Raw genomic sequence first — 25,863 nt, forward strand, 5'->3', positions numbered from 1 at the left:
AAGGAAGTACAGCAATCTTTGGCAGTCTATTAAACCAAACTAACACCTCAAATAATTCACATAGGCAAATAAAAACTAACAGGTTTTGTGTTGGTATATATGCTGCAACACAAAATATGTATCTGTAGGTTTTGTGGGGGTTTTTTTAAGTAAAAAAAAGGTCATTTAGGAAGTCATGATGGCTTGAAACCACTTTTGATGGGATCTCTTTCCTGGCACTGCAGGCAACAGCAGCTCTGCCACTGATGTTTGTGGGTGCAGGCACTGGCCTGAAGTGCTCACAGGAACAGGAGGGATGGATCCAGTTAGCTCAAGGCATTAGCAATGATTCATGACACTACCATGTACACACAGAAAAATACCAGGAGGATATTTATCACACAACATTTAAAAAAAAAATACCAAAACCATCTCCACTTTAAAAAAAAAAGAGGTGTGGAGGTCTGGAAAAACCTGAGCAAGGGCTCTTTGGTAACCAATATAATTAAACCAGGTTTAAACATCACCCCACAGAGGGTTAGGTCCAATACCAAAGTGTTTTTTTCAGTCACTCATCTAGTGAGCACTTGGCACTTACAGCACGTGTTCTGTTGTCAGTGCAAGACCAGATTACACTGAGTATTAGAATAAATGCAATGCAATTTCTTTCTCTCTTGGGTCAAAACCACTGAATAAGTCTTAACACGATAGGAATGGTTCAAAAATGAAAATTGAAAGCACATTTCACCAAGCCAGGAGTCCTCTGCATGCAGCACATCCAGGGAAAGCAGCAGCACACCCTCTGGGTGCTCACTTGCTTTTAATCCAGTACAGATGAAATGAGAGCCTGTTGCCTCCATGACATAGGAACAACCAGACCCTGATTGAAAAAAAAAAAAAAAAAAGTGGCCAAAATGCCTTTTTAAAGAAAGAAGAATTAAAAAAAAAATAAAATAAAAACACCAACACAACCAACCAAACAAGAAGCAATGAATTTAGTGGTCGTGGTGACTCTTTTTCCTCATTTTCCAGTTTGAAATGTTAGAAACTTGCAAGGGCTTCCCCCATCCTTCTCCTTTTCTTCTCCAGAGCACCTCAAAACTCCAAATAACAAGCAAGGAGCTTGGCAGAGGCTCCACTCAGCATCTCCCCAGTTGGCCTTCAAAAGCATGACGTTCTCTGTGTGCTAAGGAAGAAAGAATTAAAATAAAGACCAAAAAGAACATGTAAACCCTGCCAAAGAGTAGAAAAGATTAAAAAAAATAGATAAGACAGTGATGTATAAAGCAACAGGGCAAACGTGCCATGCCAGTGAGTGATCTTTGGGAATACACTATTCTGATAATACATTTATACAGAGCTAAAGGAAGAGATCCCTTAAAATTCTGACTGCAAATGGTTCCTCTGAATGAATACTTAAATTAAATAGCATGTTGTCTTGAGAGTTACAGAGATTCCTCTCACTCATTTTACACATCAGGCAGATTAAACACCAAATCCAATCCATTCTACAATTCAACTAAAAATATCTCATCTTTTGAATGGTAGCTAACTTTTAGATTGAAGGGCTATAATTTTAACAGTGAGAGATGCTCCATTTCCAGATGGCTAATGATGAATCAGCCCAGTTACTCCCATGGAAATACCCTGCCAGCATTTTGCTGCTCTAATGAAGATGGAAATGAACAGCCCAAACCACTCACATTTATAAAAGACTGCTTTAAAAGGTGTGTGTGGCAGAAGTTGCTGGATCTTTTCTAAAACTTTGGCTTCACTTGCTAAGGAGGCATTCACATTCCAGACTTGCACAGCATCTTCACACTCACGAACGCTGATGCTCACCCCTATGACTTCATCATCTGCACAGAAGAGGAAGCAAGGAAGCAGCATTAAAGGAATACTTACAAAATGAGACATGTCTAATTTAATCCTTACATCTGAGAAAACAGTGCCCAAAAGCTGAACTAACTGATGAAAAAAAAAAGAAAAAAAAGAAAAAAAAAGCAATCTCCGGTGAGGAGAGAACCAAGGTTCAAACCAGACAAAATAGTTACCAGAAAGAAATAAACTCTGTATTTATATTGGGAATATTACCTCATAGTGGTTTTAACAAAATGCCATAGGATTGTGCCTCTTTGCTATTAGCACTCTTATCCTTGATTAGGAAGGAATCACAAGATTCCCTTCAAAGGGAAACTACAAACTACTAAAGGCAATTTACCCACAATAATGTCCAGAAGCAAAACTGGGGGGTGAGGGTGAAAAAACTAAAACCCCAGGAACAGTACCTCGGGGAGATGAGACACCAGCTTTTCCAGCCTTTTCCCTCTTTTTCCTTTCCATATTTCATGTATTTCTTTTTGGTGTGAAATTCTCAGGATGAAGCTTTAGGGAGAGCTCAGCCTAAAGCCATCCCTCTGCCTCCAGCAGTGACCTCCTGGATGCAGCTGCACTGCTAATTCCAGGGAATGGGATCACCAACCTTCATGGAAAGGTGGGGTTCAAGGGCAGGGAGCCAGAGAACCCAAGAAATGTCCTGAACCCAAGAAATGTCTTTCTTTCCTCTGGAATGCTAAAGCAAGGCAGGAACATCATAGAATGATAGAATCACAGAATCATAGAATCATAGGGGTTGGAAGGGACCTCGAAAGATCATCTAGTCCAATCCCCCCTGCCAGAGCAGGGCCACCTAGAGTACATCACATAGGAACGTGTCCAGGCGGGTTTTGAATGTCTCCAGTGAAGGAGACTCCACGACCCCCCTGGGCAGCCTGTTCCAGGGCTCTGTCACCCTTACAGGAAAAAAAATTTTCCGGATATTCAACTTGAACCTCCTGTGCTCCAATTTACACCCATTACCCCTTGTCCTATCACTGGTCACCACTGAGAAAAGCCTAACTCCATCTCCCTGACACTCACCCCTTACATATTTGAAAACATTGATGAGGTCACCCCTCAGTCTCCTTTTCTCCAGACTAAAGAGACCCAGCTCCCTCAGCCTTTCCTCATAAGGGAGATGTTCCACTCCCTTAATCATCTTAGTAGCTCTGCACTGGACTCTTTTAAGCACTTCCTTGTCCTTCTTGAACTGAGGGGCCCAGAACTGGACACAATACTCCAGGTGTGGCCTCACCAATGCAGAATATCCCTAATGGGATATTTACCAGCACTGCAACAGCCAGTTTAATCAGATTTTCACACTTAGGTAAAGGAAATATGGTCCAAAAAATTATAGAAAAGTGCCATTTGGACTGAAAAGTGAGTTCAGTAACACCTTCCCTCCATGTCAATGGATCCTCAGGCTCATTATTTGCTTCACCCAGAAGTAAAAAGCAGTTCTGTAACAAATTAAAAGGCCAGAGACTCATACTTGCTTTTCCTGACTAGGAAGCAGCATTTGCTGATTTATCTTAAGCCAGTGGAGCATTCACACTCCCTTCCCAGAGTCCATTTCCAAATGGAATGGGCAGGCCCAGAGAAGGTATTTATTCTGAAAGCCACTTCATTAAATTATTCCCTCTGACCAAAGTCCCACGTGAGCTTCTGGATGATTCATATCTGTTTTCCAGTAAACCCACAAGGTATTTTAAGATGATTTATGTAAATACAATCACACAAAAGATCACTTTGACCCAAGCAGCACTTCTAAGTGAAAATTAAAATATTGCCTCTGGGTAGAGGTCTAACCTGGGATCCAGGAGAGCCAGGTTTGTGTTATGGGTTTTTTATGTCACCAGAGGGGAATCATACAGATTCCCTTTTTGTCACTGCTTTCCCTGCCAGCTCCTAACCCTGTCAGAGGGACCAGAAGGGACCATGAGGGCTCATGGGGGCTTCCAGCTAATTTATATGCTTCCAACTGTGCTGGTATGAACAATCCAGTATGGAAATGTAATTTGGGGATTCAGAATCCTGGCATGGTAGAACTAATATTAATTATTTAAATGTTGGCTACCAGATAGACATTCAGTAATTAGAAAACCTGCTGGCTTCCCAGGGATGCAAGCTGCTGATCTTGAGTCTTGGGCTAAGACAGTCACAATGCCTTGTCCTCTTCTTAATCAGAAGTATAAATCTGATTTCCAGCCCTGGGCCCTATTTATAGCAGCGTTTCAATGTTCTGCATTCAACTCAGTGTTTGTCATGCCAGCCTCAATCATTTTTTAAAGTTACCTGCAGCACAACAGCCTGCAAACTGCTCTCCAATAGTTGCTAACAGTAGCTCCTTCCAAACTGCAGCCTAAAGAAGGGAAAAAAAAAAAAAGTAACATTTGCATCATTATTTTTTAAGTTAGGTTTGTGAGCTGCTCGGTTTTGAATGCATTTCCTTTCTGAAGTTGTGTAGATAAAAAAGAATATTTTAAGTACACTGTGTTACAGAATTCATTTCTACCATACAGCTGAAGCAAGAATACACATTCACACAGATTTTTCTCTAATAAATACTTTAAATATTTAACGATGAGTTTACCTTCTCTGCTTCTGTGTCCATGACTCATAAATGTAGCAGCTTATGCAAAGCCTGAAAGTTGATTTCTCCTAAGAATTTCCCACGATAAAAGAGCAGAAGGCTCCACTTGTGAGCATTTGTTTTTACAGAAAGGAATTACTATCCACTTTAAGAAAAGTGCCTGAAAAACCCACCAGTAAATTAAATAGACTTAAACATCATCTCTGATTTGCCTCGACTAGGAATTAAGTCCATCTCCCAGCAAATTCAAATGCTCACTGGAGAATTAAAATGGGGAAAAGCTCTCAGCCACTTTTCTTCATCTGTTAGACTAATTACACTGTTATTTGCTTTTAACACTTGTTATCACCTCAGCCAAAACCCAAACAAAACCTGCAAATGTACCTGGACCAGCAGATTCAGGAACGTGCTCCCAGGTGTGGCTTTACAGGGACAGAGTATTTTTATGTATTTATTTCAAAAGAACAAATCAACATGTGTATTTATCCACATCACCATGATTTTTTTCCTATACTTCTTTTAAGGAATGTCTTTTCTGCTTCTTGAATAGGTTGATTTTTAGTAGTATTAAAAGCCTCAACCTCAAAAGTCACCTTTTTGAGTTAGGTCTGCATGTGATGCTGCTTCTTAGCCATGGAGATGTGGTGGGCACAGAAGCCAAAAATCAGAAGCAGGCATATTATTTAGGCTACTTACAGAAGCAGTAAAAAGTGACAGAATTTGACCTAGAATTAAACCTTTCAGAAGTGACCTGGGACATGCAGGATGTAGTTTTGATAGATCAAAAAGTACCTTCCTATCAAAAAAGGGCTTCCTATCATTTAGCCTCTGAAAAATGAGGCCTCTGAGGTCCCTAAATTCACCACCCAATAATGAAAGCTTCCCAAACCACTTGTCACTTCTGACAATCTTCACACCTTGGATTATGAGAGGAAAAAGAAAATTTCACTCTTGTGATCCCTTGGGACTGCAGGGGAGGAAAGCTGCAATTCGCATGCAGGGAAAAAGCCCACAGGCAAAAATCAATTAACTTTTGGCTGAGATTTCAAGTAACATCTTTCAGCATTTAATGCCTTCTGCAAGGCTGTCACATTTTTCTGACACTTCACTTCTCATGTTTAGAGGCCTGATCCAGAACACACTCAGACACATAAACACCACGTGTGACGAGGTCAAGCCCTTCGCTCTGATGGTTCCCAGGAAAAGTTGCTCACGTGCATTTGATTAAGGGCACAAAGAGAAAGCAAAGTGTTTCAGCAAGGCTGGAACAATGGCATGCCTGAATCAATTTTGTCCTTCACATTTTTAAATTAAAAAAAAAAAAAAAAAAAAAAAAAAGAGAGAGAGAGAGGGAGAGAGAGAGAGGAAAAACTGAGCAGCGCTACGGCTTCCCCAAGATACACACAAGGTGATCTGACACTCTTGCCAAAGGGGATGGTACAACTCTGCTTTTCTCCTTTGCCCCCTTAACTCATCAAAAAAATATCCTGGTCATATACTTGAATTAAAAATAGAATAAATAGGAGACTCTTCTGACACCAGAGTGCATTAAGCTGGCTCAAAAAGCAGTCTAGAGAGCACCACAGCCAGTGCAAAAGTTATCGGGAGAAAATGGGCAAGATCTTCCCCTTTTCAGTGGGAGTATAAAAGTTTAAATAGTTTTTGGTTGTTGAATTGGGTTACCTCAGAACTAAAAAGCTTTACAACAGCTCTATTGGATGGAGTTTAAAGAAACCCCCTTAGTGAACAGTCTAAAAATGAAATCAATATAACATACCGTGCTATCTTTAGGGACCTTCATTTTCCATATACCTCCTTTGGCATTGCTTTCTTCTTCCCTGGTTATAGGATAGATCAGGAAAACATTCAAATCCACTTCTAGATAAAGCCATGTTTGTAGTTGAACTTTCCCACCAAAATCCCATTTGGAAGGCAATTACAAACTCCAGGTAGCAGGACCCAGGCTCTGACTTCAGACACCAGAAGCAATTCTTTCACTGTTCATATCAAGTGTCTCTCAACACCTAATCCCTTTCCTAAGTTTTGTGTATTGGAAAATACACTTCCCTGACTACAGACCATCTTTGAAGTGACTGCACACCATAGGGGAACAAGCCACAAAGCAATTTTGTGTTTTACTATGGTAACCTTTTATTTTGGAAAAACTCTGGCATATTTTTACAGAACCAGCTTATTACTCTCAAGTTTATCCAGCTTAACAAAAGAACATGAGAGCACTTCCCTTCAGTTCTGTGACAGCTTGGAATTAATTGCCCTTATTAAAAGAAAGGCTGAAGGTGCCAAGGTCGGGGCAGACAGAACCATTAAATTGCTTCCTAATGATAAAGGCATGATGTAGAAAGCTGTGAGCTTCCAGTTTATTCTGTCACCATTCTTTTTGTAATATTTTAATGAAGAGCTCTAGTTCCCTGTTAACTCTTATTCAGTCACATTCCACACAAATGATGCCAAAAGAAAGATCAAAACTCCTCAGAAAGTGCTGAGGCTCTCTAATAAAAATGTGATGGAACTGCACCTGGAAGAAGGTATGCAAAACTTCTGAAAGGAAACCTCCATTTATACTTTTTTCCATTATTGTCCTACAATCAAGTAGGAATTTTCTGTAATAAAACACTTTTAAATGCTTTAAGTTGGTTTTTATCCAGGGTATATGTGCATTTGTATGCATGAAGCATATTTTACATAGGTGAAGAACAGTTCAAGTCCATCAAGTTCACATCATGATTACACTTTCTATAGTGGGAAGAAAAAAAATTAAAGTTATAATAATTCAAGAACAAGTAACATGTTCTGAGTATTCTTGAACTGAAATTCAGAGTGATGTTTTAATTTCTTAACTTCTACTTCATAATTTAATTTCTCACATTTATGTTCAGAGGGGGACATTTACAGTCCCTGTTTTTAATTAAGATTCCTTAGGGCAAGTCCCTTTTAAGCTTAACAAGATCCTCAGGGTATTTCTTTCTAAGTCTTTGAGTCCAGGCATTTGCAGACAAGAGCAGCAAGACACTGAGGTCTCACATCTGCCTCTTGTCAGGTTGTTTCAGGTTGTTTCTTCAGGTTGTTTCAGTGCCCATTCCCAGAGGGGTCCCATGACAACACACGTACCACAGCGGCCGCCTCTCTCCCCGCATCAGGTGGTAGCTACACCTCAGAGGCAGATTTGTCACAGGAGGAATATTGTTGTAGACACTCCAGAAATCCTTAAAATGAAAAAAAAACACCAAAAAAACTAGCTGCATTAATGCAAGAGAGTAAGTTTAATATAGAGTCTCTTCCTTGTTTGTTGTTTTTTCTTTTTTTTTTAATTGCTACAAAAGCTGTTCCTACAGAACTGGCACCTTCTCCAGGGAAGGAGGAAAGTGTGGTGAAAAGAAATTATTGCAATTTCACATCTACTTTTTTTTTTTTCTTTTCAGATGACATTTCTACAGAAAGCAGAGGTAGAAAGAACTACTTTAGTCCTTAGGAATAGAGAGGAAAAAGTTCATCATAATGACAGTCACACTAAGTATATCCCAAACCCAAACATAAAAGTTTCTTAATAAATTCTGAATTTTTAATAAATAAATGTATAAAATATCCACCTTGGTTGGCTTAAGACTAGGCTAAAGATTGTTATGATTACCTTGAGTTAAATAAAACCACACAAACATCAGTTCTATTCTCCTAACTGCCTATTTATCAATCCACTACTTTTCTAGATCACAGCGAAGTTTCCAGCAGCTGCAAAAAGCCTGGAGATGCTCACATCAACACAGGAATGGGGGAGAAATTAGAATCATCAGATTCTAATTCTTCTGCAAAAGCAGAAGTTTTCATACATGTTTTGGGTGGATAAAAGATACCTAAAAGTTGTGGTGAGCAACAGGGAAGGATGACTGAAAAGACTGCAGCCTCCTTTCTTCTTTATCCAACAACTGTGAATATGAAAGGCTTTTTAAAGGCTTATGTTGCATCAACATGCAATGATGCAATATTAAGCATTAGCACAACTTTTTCAGTATTATCTAATACTTAACCAGTATCATAAATTCAGAAAGATTGCAACACTGCGTGACAAAAAACTGTGGATGAAAAATATTTGGGAAGAAACAGCTCATGCTGTGGAAGAACTTGTGCAGAATTAATGAAAAAGCCTTATTTAAAGCTTCAGCAGATCACTGCAACTGAGCTCCTTCAAAGAGAAGGTTTTTGGCATTCCCTTAGAATTTCAGAGCCTTTGGTGAACTGAAGCAAACTTAGCATCAAAGGTGAAACAAACAGCAATTCACTGCATTTCATGCTGACTGTGGTATTCAAAACAGAAACACAATTTTACTTGCAAGCCCACTGCTCAGCACTGGCAGATGACACAGACTGGCAGAATTTCTCATTGCTGCAAGTACTGCATGATTTAAATTATTTTAATTCAGTGTGCTAGAGTATTTGTTTCTGAAGAAATAAAAAAAAAACCCCTCAAACTGTAATTTTTAGTCTCTCTCCATTATTAAAAATGGAAAAAAGACAGGAAGACTATTTAAAGTACATAATATAAATTATTTATACTATCCATAGAATCATAGAATTGGCTGGGTTGGAAGGGACCTCAGAGATCATCGAGTCCAACCCTTGAACCACCGTTGCGGTTCCCAGCCCATGGCACTGAGTGCCACATCCAGTCTCTTTTGAAATATCTCCAGACACGGAGAATCCACTACTTCCCTGGGCAGCCCATTCCAATGCCTGATCACCCTCTCCAGAAAGAAATTCTTTCTAATCTCCAACCTAAGCCTCCCCTGGCACAACTTGAGACCCTGCCCTCTTGTCTTGCTGAGAGTTGCCTGGGAAAAGAGCCCAACCCCCCCCTGGCTCCAACCTCCTTTCAGGGAGTTGTAGAGAGCAAAATAATATACCCATAATATAAACTATTTAAAATACATGAAGTATAATAATCTAATGGAGGCACAAGTGGGATGGTAAAGAAGAGGGGTTTGCCTGATCAGTCCAGTAGGCTTCCTCATTCCCTGGGCTGGAAAGCCAAATGGAATTGAAACAATGACTGAGTGAAACCACACAAACCCAACAAAACTCAGATTTCTTACCACAGGTAAGCAAAGCCATAAGTGGGACCCATTCATATGAAGAAAACCCAAAGAAGAGGAAAATCCACCTCACCTGCACTGTCTGCACTGTATAAATCTTCTTCAAGTTTGAGGCACATTCAGCTGCTGTCGTCCCAGGGAGTGACCTTGAAAGCAAAGTAGAGAACTGTAAAAATATTGATTTTTATCAAGGCAAGAAAGGGAAAGAGGAGTTGAAATATCAGAGTTGTGCAATGAACTCCACTGCCAATTCCCAGGGATCAGATAGAGACAGGAACTCGCCTGCTTTTACATTTTTGAGCAGCTTAAGATTCAACAGGTGTTCCCTATAATATTTTGATCAGAATTGGGAGATTTAAACCAGGAATAACAGTATTCCTTCCACTGGCCACCCCACACCCTTTCGGGGCACCCAAACACGTTCTTGTGGGGGACCAACACACTCCTACCACGGGCTACTTTTTAAACACACGACCCAGAACCTTCCCTGAGCGTTTTAAGATACTCCTAAGTGTTCCATATCATCAAAAATCCAGTGTTTTCGGGTCGTTTCCCCAGCAGCCGCCGGACGGAGCGGGGGCCACCAGGTGGCAGCGGCGGGCGAGCTGCCGGGGCCAGGGACGGGGCCACCCCCGGCACAGCCTCCGCCGTGTCCCCGGGAGGATGGGACACGGGTTTGGGCTGGGATAGGGTTAATTCTCCTGGCAGCAGTCGGTCTGGGGCTGTGTTGTAGCTTTGTGCTGCAAACAGAGCTGATAAGGCTGGGATGTTTTGGTTACTGCCCAGCGCCGAGGCCTTGGAAGGAGCTGACCCCGAGGGATGTCCCGGGATATGTGATGGGATGCTGAAGGACAGAAGAAGGAAGTGGGGGGAATATTTGGAGTGACGGCATTTGACTTGCCAAGGCACCTGGAGATGGCCAAGCACCTGCAAGCTGATGGCAAGGAGTGGATGAATTGTTTTTGGCTTTTGCTTTACCTGCTGAACCGTCTGCAAGTTGTCCCACTGTCACCCTTCCAATCTAGACTAGATTTAGGCAGATTTAGATTAGATCTGAGGAAGAAATTCTTCAGTGTGAGGGTTATGAGACACCCACCCAGGTTGTCCAAGAAACTAGGGGCTGCTCCAACCCTGGAAGTGCTCAAGGAGAGACTGGAGGGGACTTGGAGCAACACAGTCCGGTTGGAGATGTTCCTGCCCATGCAGGGGGCTTGGAACTAGAGGAGCTTTAGGATCCCATCCAAACCAAACCATTCTAGGATTCTCTCCCCCATTCCATCAGGGAGAAGCTGTGTGGGGCCACGTTGCTGGCTGGGATTAAACCACAAGCAGCACACATATGGGCTGGTCAGAAGACCAAGTCCCCAAGTCCCCTCTTTATGCTGGTGCAGTGATCCATTTAACCCAACATATCCAGCATCCTTGAAGACTTCAGGCAGCTTTTCCTCCACCAGAATTTATTTCTTCAAGCCATGACTACTATGAGCACTTTCCATAAAGCCAAGAGGTCCATGGGCTAGTTTCATTGCCAGACCTCAGTGATACACATCAGGCACAGTTTAGTTTCTGTAACTCCCTCACACTGCCTATTGCCCTTCAGAGCTGCTCCCCTTTTTTGCATCACCTTAAAGGTCTTTTCCAACCTAAGTGGCTGTATGAGTTGTTTTACAGCCTTCATCACAACTCTTCAGGGCACGAGCCATGAGATGGCTGGACATTTACCTGGACAGACTGGAGAGTTGGGCTGATTCCAATGGGATGAGGTTCAACACGGCCAAGTGCCAGGTCCTGCACTTTGGCCACAACAACCCCATGGGGAGCTCCAGGCTGGGCACAGAGTGGCAGAAAGGGACCTGGGAGTCTGGATTGTCAGGAAGCTGAACAGGAGCCAGCAGTGTGCCCAGGTGGCCAAGAAGGCCAATGGCATCCTGGCCTGGATCAGGAACAGCGTGGCCAGCAGGTCCAAGGAAGTGACTCTGCCCCTGTACTCAGCCCTGGTGAGGCCACAGTTTGAGTCCTGTGTCCAGTTCTGGGCCCCTCAGCTCAGGAAGGATATCGAGGTGCTGGAGCAGGTCCAAAGGAGGGCAACCAGGCTGGTGAAGGGACTCGAGCACAGATCCTATGAGGAGAGGCTGAGGGAGCTGGGGGTGTTGAGGCTGGAGAAGAGGAGGCTCAGGGGAGACCTCATCACTCTCTACAACTCCCTGAAAGGAGGTTGGAGCCAGGGGGGGGTTGGGCTCTTTTCCCAGGCAACTCTCAGCAAGACAAGAGGGCAGGGTCTCAAGTTGTGCCAGGGGAGGTTTAGGTTGGAGATTAGAAAGAATTTCTTTACAGAGAGGGTGATCAGACATTGGAATGGGCTGCCCAGGGAAGCAGTGGATTCTCCATGTCTGGAGATATTTCAAAAGAGACTGGATGTGGCACTCAGTGCCATGGTCTAGCAACTGCAACGGTGGTTCAAGGGTTGGACTCGATGATCTCTGAGGTGCCTTCCAACCCAGCCAATTCTATGATTCTATGATTCTATGGTACAGCCACATGCCCAGGCACCACTTGGCTCCTGCCACTACAATAACAGCAGATGGTAACACCCATTGTACAATTCTCAGCACACATCCTCACAGCCACAATCTGGGGGTAATGACATCAAAATTGCTAAGCTATATTTATTAATTTTTTTTAGAGCTGGAAACATTTTTTCCCCCCTTCAGTATCTGATTTCTAAAGAAAAATTAAGATCAAAGACAAAGCAACCTCCCACTGCATCTTGCAAGAGGAAACAAATGTGCAGAATTACTAAATCTGGAAACAGAAAGAGAAATTTTAAGGAAACAAAGGGAAAAAAAAATAGCCGTTGCTCAGGTACCTGCTGAAGAAAGGATAAGAGCAAACCAGATCTCAGACACCTCCCATTAATGTGGCTGTTTGCCCCAAAACATCTCATCAGCATGAAATAAGTCCAGAAAAACAGTGCAGTAACTCAGTTGTTACAGATACAATTCAGGCTCCAGGACAAAAACCAGATACTTGTGTCAAGGAAGAAATTTCCTATGCAAGACCACTGAAACAGCATCACATCTTGGAAACTTCAGTAATAGCTCCAAGGTTTTTTGAAGGCTCCTATCAAAATAAATTACTTTAAAGATCCATAGAAAAACAGCAGAGAAATCCCTCTCAACTTTTTTAGTATATAACAAACTAACATATACTTTACAATCTGCCTGTTCACTAGACATAGGAGTACTCTGCAAAGGTGGATCTGATGAGAAAATCTTACACATTCAAATTGCAAGAATCACACTAACTGAAGGCTTCAAAACCAAACAAAAACGACCAAAAAAAAATCACCAGGATGTGGGTTCTAGCCCTGTAGCTCATGAACTGTGAAAGCTCCCATGGGAAAGCTGATAATGGGAAAACAACAACAAAATAAGCATTCAACAAAACAGACAGATGCATTAAAAAAAGCAACTTAAATCAGACAGAAAACTTCAGAGGTGATTGAACTGTGTGTGTCAGCAGAGAGTAGTGGATTCCCAACAGCTACTTGTTGGTTTTAGCTTCTTGCTGACAGAAATAGCACCCCTCTGTTTAGCTTTTTTTTTCATGTATTACAGAATTCAAACGAGCAAACCTTGAGATAAAATTGCCTTTTGGTCTCCCACACCATTGTCCAAGAAATTTCTTCTCTTGGTCGCTGCTTCTGCCAGTTGCTAACTTAGCTGTTACCAACACATGAGATTAACTTTGATGTCCAGTATTTAGTATCATCCCTCCCTAAATTCACACTGATCCTGCCACAAAGACTCTGGGATAGTCAGGTCTATTCAAATACAAGATTAAAAATCTAATCTCTAATTACAGCCTTCAAAAATTATCTTAATAATCACAGCAACCATTTAGCAAAGTCAAAGCCATTTAAAAGAGCACCTAAAAACAGACAGAATATTCCACTCCTAGGTCATAAAGTGGTTCATTTTGATAGTTGCAGGTAACATTTGCCAGATAAACTATGAGCTGGCACAAAACACCAACTGGCAACAAATTCTGTGTTTTCAAAGTTAAGGTGAGTGGCCATTTATTCCCAGTAATGTCCCTGGCAAGTGCTTCGTGCCCACGAGATCCCACAGCATCTTATTCCAGCCTTTCATCCCCCTTTGGAAAGTGTCATTGATTTATAGGTATGAGCACGAAGCCACAAACTTTTTAATTGAAAAAAAAATGACTGAAGGGCCTGCAAATGAGAAAATGATGATGTGCATCGATTCAAAAGTTCAGGATCATTTGCTGCTGCAATTACACCTGCACAAATTTGCTTTAATGGATAAGGCAGAGATGGTATTTTAATCAGTGCCAGCCAGCCAGAAGGAAAAATCTCAGGATTTCCAGCAAAATTACAAATTCCTGACAAATCTGAACCACAGTGATTCTGCAATAGCCACTCAAACTCAGCAGATAGGCACAAATGGCAACTGAATGGGGTTTGTGCCTTGAAAATCTATGAAATGGAGATTTTTTACTTTTTTTTAACTGAGTACACAGAATAAATTTTGCTGAAGTTCACAGAAATGGCAGATGAATTCCAAGTGAAGGAATCTACAGGAATTCTTGGTTCTGTAACTCTTCCAACTAACACACTGTGAGCCAGGAGTACCAAGACCATTGTATATTTTGCTGACTACACCACACGTGCCACCACGTAAGAGGAACCCTGCAAATACTGATTCTTTTGGATAATTTCACTATCATTAACAATAAAATTAACCCGATTAATTTCTAACAATGAAATTAATTAACTATGAGCCCCATCCAACCTACCAGCCCATTAACAGGAGGGGACAGGGCCTCCCAAATGGGTCACAGCATCTTCCAGGCCTTAGAAATCCGACTTAAGATATTGAAGGGGGGAAAAAATGTTTCCAGTTCTCAAAAAAATTAATATATCTTAGCAATTTTGATGTCATGGGGGATGGACACTCCTGATCTGTCACAACACCTACCAAGGCACATCTAGGTTTCCCTTGGAGGGTCTGCATATAAAATACTCCACAGATTTCCTGGCCCATCTGGTTCTGTACCCTGTGATGCCCCTTTGCTGCATCTTCAGAATCTCTGAGTGCAGTATCAGGAATAATCAAATTCAATCAAAATAACCAAAATAAGCAAATAATCAAAAAAAAGAGCCATCATACCACACCTCACAGTAAACTGTAGGGGCATCAGATAAAACTGGGATGTGGAAGCAGGAATAACTTACACCAACTGGTTTATTTCACTCCTCCATCTGCATCCCAGCACAAATCAAAAGACAAAGGGTACAAAAATAAATTCCATTGTTTTATCCATGAATAAACCTCCAGGTGGTTGTGCTTATGGTAATGTCTGAGGCTGAACTGTAGCTCTTCTGTTTCCCTGGGAAGAATTAAGGATAGAAGGTTTTTCATATGTGCTCACACTGGGCTTTGTTTCCCAGAGGGAATCTCATCCCAGCTTTAGCAGGAGCTTTAAAAGCTGCTGAGCACTTTTGAAAACACTCCTCTAAGTACTTAGCCACAACTGCTTTTGGTATAAATAAGCAAAATATTTACTTAGAAAGCATAAACTCAAAAACATGCTCTGGCAACGAAATAAATCTGGTAATCCATTCGGAATACAAGGACTGATTTCAAGCCATCAAAGCCTGTCAAAATGCATTTACTGAGCTGAACATTCTTATAACATTAACCATCATTTTTCACTGTAAGCCACCTACTCCTGAGCTTTAATAGATTAAATAGATGAGCCTTGTAAATATGATTTTGCTGCAGGGAAGATGAGAAATTATGAAGCTTAGTTTCAAACATCCAGTGTGCTCGGTTATGAAGATTCACAATTACTATGAAAATGGTTCTCTTATCAGAATTTATCTACCAAACCTTATTTATAATGGAACTCATCAGTGTGCAGAGAGAAAAATCAGCACATAAAGATATGTTTATGCAAGAATATTGTTGCTTTCCTGGAACAGACTAATAACTTTGTATTATCTTTGACAATGTTTATTAGCATATTCTTCTCCTCACAAAGACACAGAGGAGTTAAACTATTCTTGCATTAGAAATGACCTTAAAAAACACTTAGAAGTCAAGCAAGAAGACAAGGCAGGCAGGATCCTGCAAGGAGATCCACACTGCTGCACACCCAGGCTCCCATGGATGCAAGAGAATCTTTGACAAGGTTTATCTGGAAATAAAACTTCTGGGCTTTCATGTGACCTGGGCTCAATTTCTGATAGTGCTGATTTGTATAGAGGGGAATTGAGATTTTTTCCCTCCTGTTGACTAAAAGCAGTCTGTCAGCAAGGCTGGCAGCTGAGATGCAGTTAGCTCTGTAAAGGAGGCCTTTTTGCAAGGCCAGGCAACATCTTCATCGCTGTGTCAAGAAGATGACAGAGACAGAAGACTGACAAAACCTCAGGCTTCCCATTGTGAGGCTGAAAAATCAGCTGCTGGTAGGGAAAGGTGGAGCATTAAACATGGGATACAGTGCACAGGTTAAATGACTGTTCTGATTTGTAGGGTTTATGAAGCAGGATGCTTGGATCATGCCTAAACCTAAATCAAAAAGCACAATCAGCTTCACAGACACAAAGATTGCACACATCCCAAATCCCATTTAGGGATGGTTTTAAGGGCCTAACATGGCTTGTTATCCAGGACATCCCTGCCTTTGATGGTCATCTCACTTGACTTCTCCTTTTGTAATCAGTGTTGAATGCACTGTGGTGCATGACTATAGTGACCAGATTTGTAATCAGTGTTTTTAATGCTATCCAGTGATGTGTACTGACACAGTTGTAAAAAACAAATGACTGGACAGTGTACTAGCAAAATCTAGAGAAGCACCTTTCATTTCAAAGCCAGAGGCCATGATAAGCAGGACTCTGCACTCAGTAAGAGCCTCACTGAGTTAGAGGTGAGGCAGAAGAGCCACCAGCCTGGATCACCTTCCCCAGGTGGCACCAAAGGCAAATATATGCAGAAGGCAAATATGCAAAAATACTGTGAATGAGAAATGCAGGGATGGACTGGGAAACTGCAGAATGGGCAAAGGAAACTGCAGCTCTAAAGCCCTGGTTTCAAAACTTTTACCACATGACCTTAGAACTTTTTAAAAGAGGAAATCTCATTTCTCCTAAGAGAAAATACCTGAGAGCTCCCTCTGTCTTCTCCTAGGAAACTGCTGACCTGCAAGTATCTGAAGATCACAGATGAGACCTTATTTGTCAGATTGGTGTCTGACATCCTCCCAAACATTTCCATCATGCTCAATTTCCTAAAGCACACACACAAGGGTAAGACACAGGAGAGTGGCACCAGGGGGTGACTATTTCACACACATACCCAGAACTCCTTAGCACGTAAGGGAAATGCAGATGCCCCGTGACACACATGGGATAATGGCAATGAACCAGAACCTGGGCACAGAATCTCAGGTTCCAGATGTGAAGCCTTTGCCATGGCATTTACAGAAACAAGTGATGATGTAGATAAAGGCATTTCCTCCAAGGCAGGAGATGCATCAAGTGACAGGATGATAAAAGCAAGGTCATGGACCCCAAGGGGATCCCTTGGTAGCATATCACTTGTTGTTATAGAAAGTGCAGCTTAGCTAATAGATATTATTTTAACAGTGTGACTAAATGAAAAGATACATTCTGGAGATGTTAGAATGTATTTCATGGATGTCTCTGCCAGTAAATTAATAGGAAAAAATAACTATATATCCATCTCGACATCTATTTATCCTTAAGCATTACTTCTTCCCAATTTGAAGTCCAAGTAAAATGTGGCAGCAGTCAAAAATCAATACCATCTCACAAGGAAACATCACTGCTCCACACTACATGATCCTGAAGTGATAGTGCCCACACTAATGTCCTATAGAATGTTCACCCTATGTGAGCCTAAACCATAAGCCCTCCATCAAACCTGCCTGGGTGTACCAATAAATGTCACAGCCACTTTTGTGAGACTCAGGAGAAGCCTGAACCTCCTCACACTGCAGTAAATAAAGTTCATGGTTGCATCTCTTGTGTGCTCTTTAATGGCTTAAATGGTTTGCAAGTGTATAATCTGTTTGCTGCCCTTCTTCTCTGCTGCTCTTGTGCCACTTTTGCTGATAAACAAGACAGTGTTTTGAGAATACATGGTCCCACTTTTTTTTTTTTCCTTGGGCATTCACTACTAGGTTTATAAGTGAAGGAACAGCAATGCTGTCTAATTAAATGCACTTATAAGTGATCAGAAAGAAGACAAAAAATGGAATAACTGAATTTTAAGAGGCTTAAGTGGAACCAAGATGGTGTTTTTTAAAAACAGCAGAAAATGCAGCTCAGATCCTGAACCCAACCCTAACTATGCCATGAGTTCAAAAGATCAGCCAGCAATATTTTGTGGGGTTATTTGTAAGAATTGATTTGCAGGACCTGACAATATTTGAGAGCTTTCAACAGTTTCTTGCTATTTCTCTGAAAAGTTAAGAGGGAGACTGGGGGAAGAGGAGAATGTTAGTAATAGTCTGGAGTAGTTTGTTCAGTGGTTTATAAAGGAGAAAACTTTCCTTCTGGGGCAGGGGGAGAGGAGAAACACAGCAGAAAATGGAGAAGAGAGATGTAAAAATTTAAAAACAGGATAGCAGAAAATACACACTAGAAAAACCCGCCTCAAATTCTGGTTTTAAACTTCCTATTTCAGTTTGCTGGTCCTTCTCCCCTCTGTCGCCCTGCAGGCAGGAGAGGTTCAGCTCCCTTTGCCATCAGCCCTCCAGGGCCCAGACAAACACTTCCAGCACATGAAATGCAAACATGCACATGGCATCGAATTAATAAACTGTTCCTAACCCTCCACATCACATCGCTTGGGATTTTAAGGACTGACTATCCACAGGATTCAAACCCGAGATGCACAAACACCGCAGCAGCCAAGCACAACTTTCAGCTTTCTATTCCTGGGGCTGGCAAGAGTCACGGCTAAATTTAGATTTTTTTTGTTTAAACCACTATCGCTGTGGCTCCAAACAATGTGCCAGCTCCCAAACCGAAACCGTTTCCCGGCCGGATCTCACCCGCCGAATCCCAGCAGAAGCCGCGGCTCCCCCGGGGCGGTGCTGCCGCTCCCCGAGCCCCCTTCCCGATTCCTCTTCTCCAACCTGTGCCACGGGGAATCCGAGGAAGCACGAAGACCCTTTCCGCAGACTGACTTTTATATATATATAAATGTATTTTAATTTTTTTTAGAGTCCCCTCCCTCTTTTTTTTTTCTCCCTTTTTTTTTCTTTTTTTTCTCCTTTTTTCCCGTTTTTTTCCTTTTTTTTTTTTCTTTTTGTTTTATTTTTTCTCCTTTCTTTTTTTTTCTTTTTTCTTTTTTTCCTTTTTGTCCTTTTTTTCTTTTATCTTTTTTTCCTTTTCTCCTTTTTTTTTCTTTTTTCCTCCTTTCTTTTCTTTTTTTTTTCTTTTTCTTTTCTCTTTTCTTTTTCCTTTTTCTCCTGTCTTTTTCTTTTTTTCTCCTGTCTTCTTTTTCTTTTTCTCCTTTTTTCTCCTGTCTTTTTCTTTTTCTCCCTTTTTTCCCCCCTCTTTTTCTTTTTCTCCTTTTTTTTTTTCTTTTTTTTTTTTTCTCTTTTTTTTTTTTTTTTCTTTTCTTTTTCTTCTTTTTTTTTCCTGAGCTCCCCACCCGCCTCTCAACATCCCCCTCCTCGCCCCCCCCCGGCCCCACTCACTTGTCCAGCCAGAAGGTCCATGGCGAGTGAAGCCGCAGCCCCCCGGGCTCGGTCGCCCTCCCGCCCCGTTGCCATCCCCCGGTCCCTGCCGCCTCCCGCCCGGGGGGGCTGAGCGCCATGGCCATGACCGTGGGGGGGGGGGGGACAGGGGCGGACCGGGGGCGGGGAGGGGACAGGGAAGGACGGGACAGGGAGCAGGGCAAGGGGAGGGACGCTGGATGAGTGGGACTGAGGGGCGAGGGACATCCTCCGGCGGGGGATGGGATAGGTGGGTGAGAGGGGATGGGTTTAAAGTAAAGAGGGGAGGTTGAGCCGGGATAAAAGGAATAAATTTTTTTATAAATTTTTTTACGCTTTGAATCACTGGCCCCGGTCGCCCAGAGAGGTGGTGGGTGCCCCATCATCCCTGGAAGCATCCAAAGTCAGGTTGGACGGGGCTCTGAGCAACCTGATCTAATCGAAGGTGTCCCGAATCACTGCAGGGGGGTTGGATAAGATGGCCTGGGAAGGTCCATTCCATCCCAAACCACTGCATGACTCCAGGGACAAGGAATCACTGGGATGAAGGAGTGGTGGGAATGCCAGAGGGATGGGTGAGGGGAGGAGCCAATCACAGTTACAATATAACAGTACAATATAAAAGTGTAATATATATTTTTTACATAATTTATCTGTCATCTCATCTTCTTTACAGCCTATTTAATTTACATGCTGGGTTTTATAGGGAGATGTTCCTCATAATCCAGCATGGACATATGCTAAAATGCTCATATTACTTTTATAATAGTATTTTTTAAGTTAAGGTTTCCCCCAGTGGGACTATGCACAGTAGTAAAGTTAAACACCCACATAAGTGACAGCAGGATCAAAGACCATGAATCACATAGGTTTCCTTGCAAGCACATTTAGTAGGATGAATAATTTTTTATATACTTTATCCTAAAAGAAAAATCAATAGAGAGCCACTCCTTTAAAGAAATAAAAATCTAACAGTAAGAAAGGGCAGAGATCACCCATAAAAGGCAGCCTGGATGGTAGCAAGGAAGAAAAAAAAGAATTAACTATTATGCTGTGCAGATGGAAAATGCTAAGTGCTAGGCTAAAATGAGTAAGATCTGCAAAACCAGTTGCACCTCCTCTTGCAATTTAATTTACTCCTCTTTAAATAGAAGGCAAGATAATGACCATTTGGGAGAGCTTGGAATCTAAATATTCATTGGTCTGCCCACTCCAAGCTCTCCCTGCTTTAATGGTGAGCCCACGAAAAATGTTAATCCTGAAAAAAGACAACAAAAAAACCCCCAATAAATGGTTGTATCTAATCACAGACTTTCTCAGAAGGAGGAGGTGAGAAGGATGCTAATTTCTTATGGCCCTAAAGGGCCACATCTTGCCTCTGTGACTGCCCTTGACAGCTCCCACACCTGATAAATTTTTGGTGTCCTCTGAGGAGGTTGCCAACAAAGTATTAATTTCTGGATATGCAGCAGCATTGCTCTGGGACCAAGGCCAAAGCCACTGGAGGAATCACAAAAACTTAACTTTGAACCCAGCACCTGCCCTGATGGGGACCACACGGCTCCAGATTCCATTATTAGAGAGCTGTTCAGCATTTAAAATATAATTAAAATATTAAATTAAATAATTAAAATATTATAGCTCAGGCTGAAAGCAAGTTATTCTGTTATAAACAAGGAACAATACAGAAGTACAACCCCCACACCTCGGAGACACAGAGCAAGTACCAGGCAGCAGAGCTTCTCTCATTATTCCAAATGAGACACCTAAAACCTCCATTTATTTCTTGTTTACATCAGTAAATACCAGGCTACACGGTGGCACACAGCATGTTGGGGGAATCTCAACTAACAATAATTTAATCTGGTTGTGGAGGAAAGGCAATCAGAGGAGTTAGAGCCTTTTTTGCCTACAGGAATTTCTAAGAAGTCGTGACACAGAGGCAGAAATGAATCTCCCGAGATGACTCCCACAAGAAAAAAAAAAAAAATGCTGGTGAGAACAGCCTCCTGATCTGCTCTGCCACCTCACCCTGCCAGTACACCCCAAATAAAATCAGTTCAGAGATTAAAAATCCTGGGAAATGATTAGCATTTTAAAGAGGTATTTATGGAGCTTTAATTAAAAATTTATTTTATTGGTATTTGCTATGTAGCTGGAAGGTTCTTTCTTAAAGAAACCCTGGTGATCACATCCCCTGTGCTTTTATACCTTCTCAAGCAGATTTACCATGAACAAACTGTGCTGTGAGGTGCCTCAAAGGTGAGATGAGTTGATTTAAAGCTCACCCGTGCAGAAGACATATGTGACTCCATCCCTTAATCCCTTCTCCCAGCCTCATCCTCCTTTGGCTTGCAGACTTCTCTGGCTAAACCAGCAATTTTCTGCCAAGTCAGTGAACTGAGTCAGGCCATGAAAAGCTGCTATAAAGCAGAAGTCAAGTGGTAGATTTAGCTCAGCTGATTTCAGATGGGTAACAGCTGAAAGTTTCCCAGGTAACAGCTGGGGGTGTGGGGGAGAGAAGGGGAATGGGAAATGATGTTCTGCCCCATTCTGTGTGCTCTTGGCTCTGCTTCCTGGCCCTGGATCTCAGGCACCTGAGCCTCTTTGCTCCAGAAAAGACCCACTTGGCTCCACACTGGAGCTGAAGCTTCCAGCCAGAGCCACAATGAATACTTCCCAACTCTTTCCATCCCCACTAAATCCATGGTTTAAATCCCTCCTCTCATAATCCTGGCTGATCCCCAAATCCTGAGAGCAGTGGATACATTACATGTGTTTGAAGTGTTATTTGCCTGACCTGCTAGGCTTTCCTGTAGCCCCCACAGGGAATCATTGGGATATAAAGCAAAAAGCAAGGGGAAGATCACCTCTGGAAACCCTCAGGGCCATCCTTCCTCCCACTGCCACTCGGGTACCATCACTGTGGCAACAGCAATACCTGCGTGCAGGAGAAATATTAGGGAAGCATTAAGCTAATTTTAGCTGCATTCTAATGCAATGGAGCACCTGGAAAGGAGGAAGGGAACAAGCACCAGAGGAGCAGTCATGTTCATTTCCACACTGGAAGCATTTCACAGCCATTTCCAAGGCAAGAGGTATGACACCTTAGTAAATATCTCATAGATAACCAGGTTTTGTTTGTTCTGTGCTTTTCCTGATAGGAAATAAACTGTGGGAAATGTTGGACCAGACAAAGCTCCTCTTTTTGATTCTGAGGCAGAATTAGGTGAAGCATCAACCTCCCCAAACTTAAGGGATGGCTTGAGCACAAACCTTGGCTGCTGTGCCCAGATGCTGCCCCATTGCTTCCCAGGCTGAGTCAAGATCCATGAAATAAAATTTCTCAACCAAACACTGATGATATGATCACTTGCTCTTAAAACACTGCCTGGGACTTCAGAAGCACATTAAGCAACACTTCTGAGTTAAGTAACTGCTTCTGAGAGGTTCCCAGAAAGATAAACTGATCAACCAAGAGCCAAAGCCGAGGTAAAGGGATTTGATTTGATATTTGCTTCTGGAGTCTTGAATAAATGTTTTTTAAAACCTAAAACATGATATTAAAGTGTTGAATCCCCAATGCTTTTGGCAAAAGCACCCTCATCTAGGAATGATTTCATATCAGCCAAGCTGTTAAGCAGAGGTTGTCATGGAAACAAGTTCTATTCAAATGATATGGCCAGAGATATACTGTATTTAGTGAGTTCTTCATTTGCTGCATTTGGAACATGTCAGAACTAAATGATATTGCATAACTTTGTTTTGTTAAAGACAAACTGGCTCACTGCCCCTCTCTTGCTGCCAGGCTTGCATCTAGTCCTGCCTAGGACAAAAAAAGTTTTCATGCATGGTACTGAGCATCTCACACAGTTGGTTCCTGCACAGTCCTCATCATAGAAGTCGTCTTCCAAATGCACAAAGCTACCAAAGTCAAACAAGCAGAGGAACCTTGCCTGAGCTCCTACAGTTGAACCATTCATTCATCCAAAAAGAAAAGCATTTCAACTAGAGTCTGTCCTTCTTTACTAAAGAAGTTCCTACATATGCAGTGTGCAAGTATAAAAATATCATAGAATCATAGAATTGGCTGGGTTGGAAGGGACCTCAGAGATCATCAAGTCCAACCCTTGAACCACCATTGCGGTTCCCACCCCATGGCACTCAGTGCCACATCCAGTCTCTTTTTAAATATCTCCAGACACGGAGAATCCACTACTTCCCTGGGCAGCCCATTCCAATGCCTGATCACCCTCTCTGTAAAGAAATTCTTTCTAATATCCAATCTAAACCTCCCCTGGCACAGCTTGAGACCCTGCCCTCTTGTCTTGCTGAGAGTTGCCTGGGAAAAGAGCCCAACCCCCCCTGGCTCCAACCTCCTTTCAGGGAGTTGTAGAGAGTGATGAGGTCTCCCCTGAGCCTCCTCTTCTCCAGCCTCAACACCCCCAGCTCCCTCAGCCTCTCCTCATAGGGTCTGTGCTCGAGTCCCTTCTCCAGCCCAGTTGCCTCCTTTGGACCTGCTCCAGGACCTCGATATCCTTCCTGAGCTGAGGGGCCCAGAACTGGACACAGGACTCAAGCTGTGGCCTCACCAGAGCTGAGCACAGGGGCAGAATCACTTCCCTGGACCTGCTGGCCACGCTGTTCCTGATCCAGGCCAGGATGCCATTGGCCTTCTTGGCCACCTGGGCACACTGCTGGCTCATGTTCAGCTTCCTGGCAATCCAGACTCCCAGGTCCCTTTCTGCCTGTCTGCTCTCCAACCACTCTGTCCCCAGCCTGTAGCGCTGCATGGGGGTTGTAATTATTTTATATAAAGTATATAAAATAATTAAAGGCACATATTGACTCCCATATCCTTTAGATTGACCTTTCTTCTCCTCCAAGAGATTCCTCTTTCTTCTCATTCTGAGAGCACAACTGACTTGACTCCACATCTAATCCAAGCACTGAGTTAGAAGACAAATTCCTTGCTTAGCTTTGGGTATTGGGTTCCTCCTCTCCACCTTCCCATCCACCTCATTTGTAGGGCACCAAAGCTGTTGTGGGTGCTAAAGAAAGAGATGCCCAGCAAAGGGGGGGTTAGGGCCACAAATGCAAGAAACCTGATGGGCTTTAAAGCTGTCAAATGCAGGAAACAAACACCAAAGAGCTTTCCTTTCCTAATTCCCCAGTAAAGTACCTGCAGAGGGTTTCACTTAGGTATCTCTTCCCTGAGCATGGTGATCCCAAAATAGCACCATCCCCAATGCTCTTCTGTGTTACATTAAATCAAAAAGAATGTTATTGGCACCACATCTGGCACTGGCTTTGATGTGGAACATAAGTGTAAATACTGATCTTTTTTTTTTATATTTCTTTTTACAGGCATCTCAGTATACAGGTGAAGGAAACAATGTGCAAGAATCACATCCTACAGAGCAAGCAAAACACATTAACCTCTACTGCAGAGAAAGCCTGGGATGGAAAACAATATTGATATTGTAAAATAGAAATGAATACTAAAATAGAAACATAAACCCACAGAAAATAACATTCTTTCTAGTTTTTATGCTCACCTCTTGCAAATCATGAGTTCAGCTTCAGCTCACAGGGGTCACTCAACTCTCTCCATCACACTCTTAACCAATTTGGGACCTGTTTAAGTCAGGAAAACCAAGGGCCCCTGTGGAAATAAACCACTAGAGGGAGACTGACTTCAGCAATGGAATATCCACAGGGAGAAAATCCTGCACAGCATCGAAAATGGTTGGGATAAAATGTGCTCCCTATGGCTCAGGTCAAAATTACTCTTTGTATTTCTTCTTCACCACTAAAAATGGCTGAAACCAATGGGTCAAGTTTGGCTTTGTTACTGTAAATTAAGGGAGTATGGTGTAAATGGGATCAGGCAGTCACCTATTCTTCTACTCAGCTCTATTAAAAAAAAAAAAAACAATAAAAACAACACACACACACACAAAAAATACTCCAGCCACTGAAAATACTAATAGCTGTATCCTAGCAACATCACGGATTCCATGTGGACTTTGTTCTGGAGTCTACAGCCTTATTTCATCCAAATTATTGACTTTCTCAAAGTCTCTAAACGACCATCAAAAACCAGTTAGTGCCTAAAAAATACAAACATTTAATTAGTCACATTAATAAGAAAAAAAAAGAAAAGCAGCATCGCATGCTACCTCTCCCCTTCTCTGGAGCTTGGTTTTGCTCCCTTTGAAATCAACGTGAAAATTCCCACTGTATTTATTGGTAGCAGAGCTGGGTCCCTCCTTTGAGAAGAAAAGCTTCAAATGGCCCTTACAGAACTTGGCAGATGAGGTTTGATTCCCAGGCTGGGCTCATACTTGTAGGGATGAAATCCATCCAGCCCTCCCTGCTCCTCCAAATCATCACATCCTTATTGTAAAGGTGATCATAAAGGTAATCCAATAGGCACTCAGATGATAGACAGAGGGGTTTCTTTGTTTGTTGTTTGGTTTTTTTTTTTTTGTACTATGCATATAACCAATGTCTTTTTTTTTTCTTTTTTCC

General features: G+C 42.2%; 1 protein-coding gene across 1 annotated transcript; it reads right to left on the reverse strand.

Annotated features, from left to right (window-relative positions):
* Nucleotides 1–1,118: 1,118 nt before the first annotated feature.
* EIF4E3 (eukaryotic translation initiation factor 4E family member 3) lies at nt 1,119–19,436 on the reverse strand. The gene is made up of 7 exons (XM_030458667.1): nt 19,312–19,436; nt 9,629–9,701; nt 7,580–7,674; nt 6,228–6,288; nt 4,153–4,219; nt 1,683–1,838; nt 1,119–1,165 (listed from the first exon to the last, which is right to left on the reverse strand). The coding sequence occupies exons 1-7, from the start codon at nt 19,434–19,436 to the stop codon at nt 1,119–1,121; spliced, it is 624 nt and encodes a 207-aa protein (XP_030314527.1).
* Between the last annotated feature and the right edge of the window lie 6,427 nt (nt 19,437–25,863).

The sequence above is a fragment of the Calypte anna genome, chromosome 12, assembly GCF_003957555.1.
Source record: "Calypte anna isolate BGI_N300 chromosome 12, bCalAnn1_v1.p, whole genome shotgun sequence".
In the NCBI taxonomy this organism is placed as follows: Eukaryota; Metazoa; Chordata; class Aves; order Apodiformes; family Trochilidae; genus Calypte; species Calypte anna.